The 9,677-nt window shown below is 38.1% G+C and overlaps 1 protein-coding gene across 1 annotated transcript in view; it reads right to left on the bottom strand.

Annotated features, from left to right (window-relative positions):
- ADGRV1 (adhesion G protein-coupled receptor V1) overlaps nt 1–9,677 on the bottom strand; it is a gene marked incomplete at its 3' end in the record, with an annotated part of 235,235 nt that overhangs the window by 69,406 nt on the left and 156,152 nt on the right. The window contains exons 54-55 of the mRNA XM_007467398.1: nt 5,575–5,721; nt 3,093–3,348 (exon numbers count right to left, since the gene is read on the bottom strand). Coding sequence (XP_007467460.1) covers nt 3,093–3,348; nt 5,575–5,721 — 403 coding nt within the window. The remainder of the gene's footprint in view (nt 1–3,092; nt 3,349–5,574; nt 5,722–9,677) is intronic.

Raw genomic sequence — 9,677 nt, 5'->3', positions numbered from 1 at the left:
CAGGAATGCAAAAAATCCATAGAAAAATGTCTCTCAACACAAGGAAGGCTAGAGAAGAGAATATGAGGCTTTTTCAGATTTGGTAGTGAGTTTCAGTCTCTTCTTCAAAAGGTAGAAGATTCTGCAAACATATAAGATGGGCAAGAGAAATGCTAAATGACTGCTAACATCGACCTCAACATTGGCAAATTCATTGGCAGAACAATGTGGACAGATACTTGATTTCTTCTCAGGTCTTCATTCTTCCATCTTTGGTTGATTTCAACTTTCAGCTGTTAAAAATATAGAAAGAATAGTCCCAGGAATCATATAAAAAATTAACATCAACAAAGACCACAGCAGTAACCACAATAATAAAAATGTGTTTTGAAACAGAAGAGCCACTATGTTTTCCTGTGTCTCTATTTTGTGAATGAGGAACCCTGTATTAGAAGTCTTTCATCAGAATTTGCTTTTGGCTCTACTGTCTAGAATTGGATCACATGCCTTTTTCTGAAACTCACTAGTGTAAAGAGTATGAATTGACCAGAATTGGCTTAGTCAACTTAGGTGGATATGGAAATGACCACCAGAGGGTGCAGCGGGAATGGCAACTGACCTGGATTTGGAAGATGAGACACTGATCCCGAAATAACCAGGTTAAGTAGGAACTAAATAGTTGGTGGGAATGAAAGAAAGTTTTCTGGGTAGAAAACACAGCATAGGCAAAAGGTGGGGCAGGTAGAGAGTTTTTCCAAGAACATAAGGGAGTTCAATTTAAATGGAACTTTGATTTCAAGAATATAGTTACCAGTAATAAGACCAAAGAGGGAAATAAGCTTTAATCATGAAGAGTCAAGTATTAAGAATGTTTACATTTTCCTTAAGGCTATGTTTGTATAAATTTTATGCAACAATTCCAGTACAATTGATACCATAATTCCATGCAACACATATCCTGCACTAACATTAATTTGAAGATTTGGAACTACTTTCATAAAATTGATTCATACTTATTTCTTGAAGTCAGTCTTCTGTTGCCTTAACTGAGAATAAGTTGTTATTATTATATACTATCTTACTATCTTACAAGAGACTAAAATTCAACAACAGACCGATGTTTACAGGTAATGAGGGAATGGTATATATTAATGACAATAAAGCAGAAATGTTGGAAGTGATAATAACTTAGTAGTTCTTCAATAAATTTGTAGCCTGATGGTTTTATCACCTCTATAGGATATTGCATATTTCTTCCTCTTTCAAATACTTCTAAGACTCTTAATGAGAAATTTTGTTTTTTATTTGCCAAGCAATTATTTTGAGTTTCTGATCTTTTTTAAACCCCATTTGTAGTCCCATTGCATGGGTACAACAGGCAGGACAGCCCAGAATAATTTTAAGAATAAAAAGTTGTGACCCTGGTTATATTTTCAAGATGGTTTTAGTAGAAGACTCAAAAATTGAGGTTTTGATATTTATTCTCGTAAGTAATAAACATATGAAATATTTGGTCCAGATTATAAGACGTTTTGTTCTTCCTTCATTTTTATCCCATTACAATGCAGTAAGACATTATGTTCTGTGAGAGAACGGATCTCAATGATAATATCAAAGTGGGAAACATTTTTCAGAAGAAATCCCCTGAATCAAAATAAGTGAATAATATCTTAAAATACATACAGCTAAATTAAAAGTTACTTTTATTATAATCTGATACACAATAGGAAGTGGAAAAATTATTTTACAGTATCACACATACACTGGCATTCTTTACATTCTAAAGTAAGACACATTTGTAATTGAACACACTAGACAATGAGAATGTTTTATGATATGGAGCTTCTTGAAAGGAGTTGTTACCTTATCTGATTATAAGAGATTTTGGCTGTTTCATGTTTCCTCTTTACTGGGGGTCATAAGGGCATAAATATCATATGAAGCAAGAATAAATGGAGAAACGTAAGAAACTTTCACAGGATAGTCAAAGAGCCTAAACTATGACATGATAGGCATATATCTTAGAAACAGGCAGTTACTGTTGGGAACCAAATCACCTTACTGTGGTTAGAAGGAAAAGCAGATTTCCTTTTGCAAGTTGTTTGCCCTTCTGCGTTTGGGGGGAATGTCACAAAACTGCAGATAGTGGACTTTGAGAGAGAACAACATTTTTTTTTTTTTTTTTTTCCCAAAAGAAAGTCAGTTCTATGGATTTTGGAGAATTTTTTATCTTGAAAAAGTCTGCTTAGTGGGCACTTTAGTATTAGGTGATTTGATTAGCTCCCGAGGAGGAGAAAGATCATTTTAATTTCTTAGGCTTAAGGAAGTAACATTAATGTGCCATACTGATTTTTTACCCTCAGTTGGCCTGTCCTGCTCACCTTTTAGGGTTATGGAAGTTAAGTATTCATAACAGAAGCTCCAAGTAAGAATAAAAATTATGGTTTTGAATTAGATCATTCAGAACCCAAGTGTAGGAAAATTAGAAAGTACAGTGTATAGGAGACACAGGAACTGAAAATATGCTGCTATCACAGTGTCATTGCCTCTTCCTGTTTCATTTAGCATCAGTAATGAGTGTTGGGGACTACTGAAGAGAGAGAGAGCAGAGGCAGAGCCCAGGAAATTGTTCTAAGACATTAAAATGAAACGAAGTTAAACCAGAAAGTAATGAGAACATTTTACTAACATAATTCACCAAAATTGAAGGGGCTTTTTTTCCCATTCAAAATGAGCATCAGAAGATGCTCATTTTGGAGGGTGGGAGGGAGGGAGACAAAGAGGGAAGAGATATGGGAACATATATATATGTATAACTGACTCACTCTGTTATAAAGCAGAAACTAACACACCATTGTAAAGCAATTATACCCCAATAAAGATGTTAAAAAAAAAAAAAGAGTAAAAGTACAAGTATTTCATATAGCCATATCACTGTGTAATGACATGATCAGAAAATTTAATAAAAACGAACAAAAAGTAAAAAAGGATTGAGTATGTCCTGTCAAACTGAAAAATATCATGTAAAAAGAAAATTACATCCCTAGTAAATATTAGAATTAAGTCATCCAATAAAACTTACTAGAACCTGAAAAATATTTAACAAGATTTACCTTTAGGCTCTGCTACTCTGACGAAGAGAGACTCAGCATGCCAGCCCACTGAGCCATAAGGCGAGTCATTGGGCAGAGTGGTTATCACAGACTTGTTTCTTTTCTGATCAATAGTAGCACCTTTTGATGGGTCCTCAACCCCTTCTGTGATAATACGGATGAGTGTTACAATCACAATCTCTGACAACTCTGGTAGGTCATCAGCAAGAACAGTCAGAGTAATTGTAGACAGTGCCTGGCCTTCAGAAAATGAAATCTAAAATTTTAAAGAAAGAAGATTTTATTTATATTCTACTTATCACTGTGCAGTAAGAATATCAAAAGTTTAGATTATCTTTTAATATCGACCATATCTTAAATAATGAGATATTTAAGCAACATAATATGATCCTACAAATCAATCAAATGCCTTTCACATGAGAAGTAGAAGATTGTTAGGAAAAAGAAAAAGTAAACCACTACTAAAACTTAGCTAATAAAACATGTAGCCAAACTGTCCTATCCTGAAACATACCTTCTTAATAAAATATTGAGTACATACTCTTTCTGGAAATTTAAGTCCTGGATACCATATATAAAAATCTAAAAACATAAAAGAAGGTGGCATATAGTTTAAACATTTTTCTCTACAAAACTTTTGCTAGGAGTGCTACTTCCACTTCCCTCACCTAAACCCTGAATAGATGTATTATTTAACAATGAATCAATCAAAATAGAAATAGACAGAGAAAGATAGGCTGAGATACAAATCAGAGTCTCTCTCTCCTCCTGGGTCTCCATTGTCTGAAGAGTCAAACCTAAATTTGCTAAAAGCATCTGAAGTCCTTTCTGATAGGGCTTCTGTCTGCTTCTTGAATGTCATTTCCCTTTTTTCCCCATTTCAGACTTTAGTAATAGGGATACATACTATTTACAACAATTCAAACTAGCATTACAGGTCTATTTTGCTGAGACTCATCTCTCTCTCTACCTAGAGAAGGCACTTCAGAATATAAACTCAAGAGCTTTATTAATAAAATCAAGAGTCAAAAAACTACTGCCCTTTGGTCAAATCCATTTTTTATAAATTAAGCTTTATTGGAAAACAGAAACAGAAAAGGTCATTTGATAACATACTGTCTATTGCTGCCCTTGTGCTACAAAGGCAAAGCTGATAGCTGGGAAAGAGAACATATAGCCCTCAATGTCTAAAATATTTACTATCTGGCCCTTTACAGAACTTACTGACCTTTGGATAAGATAATTCTCTTCCAAAATACACTCCAGGGCTTCCCTGGTGGCGCAGTGGTTAAGAATCTGCCTGCCAATGCAGGGGACACGGTTCGAGCCCTGGTCTGGGAAGATCCCACATGCCGCGGAGCAACTGAGCCTGCGCTCTAGAGCCCGTGAGCCACAACTACTGAGCCTGTGAGCCACAACTACTGAAGCCCACGCACCTACAGCCCATGCTCTGCAACAAGAGGAGCCACCACAATGAGAAGCCCGCACACTGCAACGAAGAGTAGCCCCTGCTCGCCACAACTAGAGAAAGCCCATGCACAGCAACAAAGACCCAACACAGCCAAAACTAAATAAAATAAAATAAATACATAAATTTTTAAAAAATACAGTCCATACCTAAGATACTATTGTGTATTTAAATTAGAAATAATTTTAATCATGCTTATATAAGAAATATTAATTGGGGAAGCATATTATAATTCAGAACACACAGAACCTGAGAGATACAACTTACAGTTTTGGTAGCTTGAATAAAGTAAATATTCACTGCAATAAAATTTGCCATAATATTCTTCACCCCACATTATGCCTCAACCAAAAGGTGACCAGAGGTCAAGGACAGCTAAAACAGGATGCAACATTATATCCCCTCGCCCCAACCGGAAACAACTCCAAAGGACAAGCTCAGCTCCAAAACTCCCTCATCAACTCAACTTCAGGGACAACTGTCTGTGGATCAACTTCTCCCTCTGCTCATGACTGCCTTCCTCACTTCCTTATACATGCTCTTCCCAATGAACTTTTGGCCCACAACTCTCAATCTCAGAGTCCATTTATAGGAAACTCAACCTACATCACTCAGCAACTCTGGTCTACTTTTCCATACCTCCTGTTATTTCACTGGATATGTTCCCGATTTACTGCTTCTATTCTGCCCAAATCTCGAAACCACATTTCCAGCCCCAGCTGGATTAGTTTTATCTTTCTGACAGTGTAATACATCCATAATTTGGCCAACCAGTGTATTGAATCTCAAAAGGGATGATGTTTTTACAGATAATTTTGGTATTATAGGGAAAAAAGAAGAATCACAACAATAAAACTAACCTTAACTTGTATCCCTCTCTATGGTGATTAGGAGGAATCCAACGCTGACATGGTCAAACTCAAACACTTCACCCACAAGACAGGGTTTGGTCCCATGCATCAATAGTAACCATAATTTAAAAGTGACTCTCCTATAATTTTGTAAATTACATACCACTCCTGAGGTAGGAAATATATCACTAATACTTCTGTCAGCTTCCCACGCTACAGTTATACGACCATATGTTCCTTTTAAGCGTTCAACGTTCAAGGTTACTAGGCTATCTTGCTCCATTTCCTCCACCTGTTTATATAATGAATTCTGAAAAACACACAGGAAGTCATAAGGGGTTATTTGAAATCATCTAAGCAGACTTTTAGGTCATGCTATTATGCATTTTCAAACTTCACAGTACGAAGCAACATGACATATTATGTAAAAAACAATATTTAAAAAACAGTAGTATAGGATGACCATGATTTTTACTTTAAAACATGCATGTCTGAATAAGTAAAAGACTGAGTTAAAGTAAATGAAAAGGTTAATTTTTATAGGATTTTTTTCCAGGTTCTATATTTTTCAAATTTTCTTCAATAAACATATTATTTTTATACTCAGAAAGCATACACATTTTTAAAAAGAGTATACATAGCATGTAAATAGCTTATGCAACAGAAGTGTCATAGAGAGAGTCAGGAGAACAGAGAAATCTTCTTCCTCCCCTATGTTAAGCTCTGGCAATCCCTCTAGGTCTTTGTTTCCTGTTTGTAAAATCAGTGTTTGGTCTATGTGGTCCCCAAGGACCCATCCAAATGTAATGACATCATGAGAAGCAGTGAGCTCTTTCTGATCATTTACAAAAGTCTCTTATCCTTAAATTCATATCCTCTGAAATGTTTCTATAGGCTGTGATGTTTCCATGGATGATGTTTCATTCTTAGCTCATGGTCTTTACAACTGTTTTTCCTGCCAGAATGATCCTTTTCCCTCATGTTAGAATCCCTTACTCTCTTCTTCTTCTCACCTATACTTCTGAGCCTCTTTCCTTTGTTCCAAACTGATTTCTGCCTCTGTGTGACTATAACATTCTTTGCCCAAGGCCTGTGACTTCTCCTGCCAGCCATTTAATGAACGCTTCCTCAAAATTAATACTCCAAAAAATCTCTTCTTACAATAACCTTTGTTTCTCCATAGGCAATACAGCAAGAACACAGAGTATAAAGATTTTTTTAAATCTTTCCAGTAAGATTGTTCTCGTCTTTTTTACTTACTTTTACTTAATTTAAAAAAAGACTCCCCCATTAATTTCTTAAATAAAATTAAGAAATTTCATTTAAGCTTATGTAAGCTTCCAGTTAGAATGCTAACTTGAGTAGATATCCAATCCTATAGCGTTTTACACAGCGTTTTAACACAGTTACAGATGTTACACAGTAGTACAATGTTGCTCAAGGCGATCACACATTCTACAAAAAATGCTTTGATTTAAAAATATGCATAAAATTTGTTCACAAAAGACAATGCCTTTAAAAAAAGAAAGAAAGAAAATGCTTTTTAAAAAGAGAAGCCTCTCTCGGGCTTAATGCCATCTGTTAACAAGGATTAGTAAAATGAGGATGAATACAGCCAGAAGATATTCAAGAAATTCTCAACATCTACTAAGTCTCATCTTGGAACCAGGCTGTCCAGACACGAGAGGCCTGTATTGAGGAATTTTCCTGAACAGATTGAAGAAACCTAGGATACTATCTATTGACAAGGATCAGACCACGGTGACTTCGTGTCTCTAGAACAACTGTGAAACAGGCTTCAAAAAGCGCGATCTATGCTTAAATAGTTGAGGAACAGAATGTACTCCCCATCTGCAGCACAGCTTCCGGTAAGAAGATGAAGCTGAGCTGCAGAGCATTTGGGTTCTGCCCCAGGAGCCCCAGCTCTGCCCTCCATAGTTGTATGAGATCCTGAGAAGGCCCCGTGAGTCTTCTGTCTCTTCCCCTGCATAATGACAGGCTCACAGGAAGCAACTACAGAGTGCCAGGCACTTGCCTAGTTCAGGGAAGGCTGCGAGGAAAGCAGTATGCCAACTCTCATACTCTTTAATTCTAGTAAAAAGAAACTGGCAATAGACAAATCAGGCCATTGTAAGTGCCATAAGGAAGATTAAGGTGTAATAAAGAATGATGGTGGGAGTCACAATGTTCAGCAAGAAAAGGCCTTTCTGTAAGATGGCATTTCAGCAGAGAGGAAACAAAGTGAGGAAACAAGTCATGTGACTACCTGGTGGGGAAAGAAGTTGTCTTCTTTCTTTCTAACCCTACCCGCGCAGCTCACATCTTAGAGCTACTCTGTCGTACACAGCAGCTCCTGGCCACATGTGGCTACTGAGCACTTGAAATGTGACTAGTCTTTAACTGTAAAAATGCATATTGGATTTGAAGACAAAATACGGGAAAAAAAAGGATGTGAAATATTTCATAAGTAATGTTACATTGATTACATGTTGAAACAATAATATTTCAAATATATTGGGTTAAATGAAATATAACATGAAAACTGACTTCACCTGTTTCTTTTTACTTTTTTAATGGGGCTTCTAGAAAACTCAGAATTACCCAGGGGCTCATATATATTTCTATTGGGCAGAGGTGCCTCAGAGGAAGCTGACCTGCCTTTGGCTCCAGAGATGGGACAGAGCGGATAACAGGGTGACCCTACGATCCTTGCAAGGAATTGACTCAGGGTATTAGTATGTCCAATCTTATCCCCCAAACTGCTCCTCTTACAGTGGTTGTGTCTTGGTGAAAGGCACATTCCTACTCCCCATAGCTCTATCATTTGCTGCTGAATTACTGCAATAGCCTCCTAGTCTATTTCTGTCCTTGCCCACTTACCATCTAGTCTCAATTCTATGAAGAGAATGTCCTTTAAAAGTGCAAGTTGGATCAAATTTCTCTTTTACCCCAATCCTCCAAAAGCTCCCAGTTTCCCTCAGAGGCCAAATTCATGAAAACACTAAGGGGCTCGTGCAGGGAAGGAGTTAAGGTAGCAGGCCTGACCGCTATCCTTCAAAAGGCCTATAGGGTTCCTTCTTGGCTGATGTCTGGGAATGTGGAATATCGGGAGGGTTCTCACCATCCACAGAACTGATAACCAGCTTCTTGTGCCTGAACTGTTTGTACACACAATGTGGTTGATACTGAACAGTCTGTTTCCTTCTGGGACTCTGGAATTTTGTTCTATGCCAGGTACAGGGTGCCTATGTGATCAGCCCCCAGTTAAAACCTTGAGTGCTGAGTCTCTAATAAGCTTCCCTGGTCAGAAACACTCACATGCGTTATCGCGACTCAACTTGACGCTGGGGTAAGTTAAGTGTGTCCTGTGTGACTCCACTGGGAGAGAAGGCACCTGGTTTCCTCTGGAGTTCACCCATGAGCCTTTTCCCTTGGCTGATTTTGCTTTGTAACCTTTCACTCCAATAAATCAGAGACATGAGAAAGACTAAATGCTGATCCTGTGAGTCCTCCTAGCAAGTCGTCACAACTGTGGGTGCTGGTGGGGACCCCGACACGGGGCCCTGGCCCTTCATCTCCCCTAGTAACTGGCTTCAGCCACAGTGGCCTTCTCACTGCACCGGAGGAGCAAGGCTTCACGTCCGGGCCTCTGCCCTTGCTGATGGGTGCCCCTGCTTTGAATGTTCTCCCCTGAGATATGCACAAAACTCCCTCCCTCATCTCCTCCAGGCCTTTGCCCTATGTCACTTGCTCAGCGCAGCCCTCCCTGATTTTTTTGATATCCCAGCACACAACCTCCACCTCCTCCCTCACTCACCATCTGCCTTCCCTGTCTAATGTTTCTCCATGGCACTTATTAACATCAGCTATGGTACAGATGTTTCTTTTGTCTTTGCTTATTGTCTGTCTCCCCTTGTCCTCTCTAGAATTTAAGGACCAGGAGGATGGAGATTTTTACTGTTTTATTTTCTAACAGATCTCTAGTATCTGAAACAGCATCTGGTACATGGAAGGTGTTTATTAAATACCTGCTACATGAATGAATAAATGACTGAGTAAGTGGGCCTGTTACCCAGTTCCGGCCAATGAGACATAAGAAGAGGCTTTTGGGAAACTTCTTCCTTACACAGAGAGCCACATAAAGCATCTCTCTCTCTGCAAATGGACATGAACAAGAAAGCAGTAGCCCTAATGATAGCATCAGCTTTCAAACAACAAAACGAAAGGTTAGCTGTTGCAAAATAGACAGATGAAAAGAATCTGATC

This window comes from Lipotes vexillifer, unplaced genomic scaffold (genome assembly GCF_000442215.2).
Source record: "Lipotes vexillifer unplaced genomic scaffold, Lipotes_vexillifer_v1.1 scaffold1111, whole genome shotgun sequence".
NCBI classification, from domain to species: domain Eukaryota; kingdom Metazoa; phylum Chordata; class Mammalia; order Artiodactyla; family Lipotidae; genus Lipotes; species Lipotes vexillifer.
This window is presented reverse-complemented; position numbering and strand designations above follow the sequence as displayed.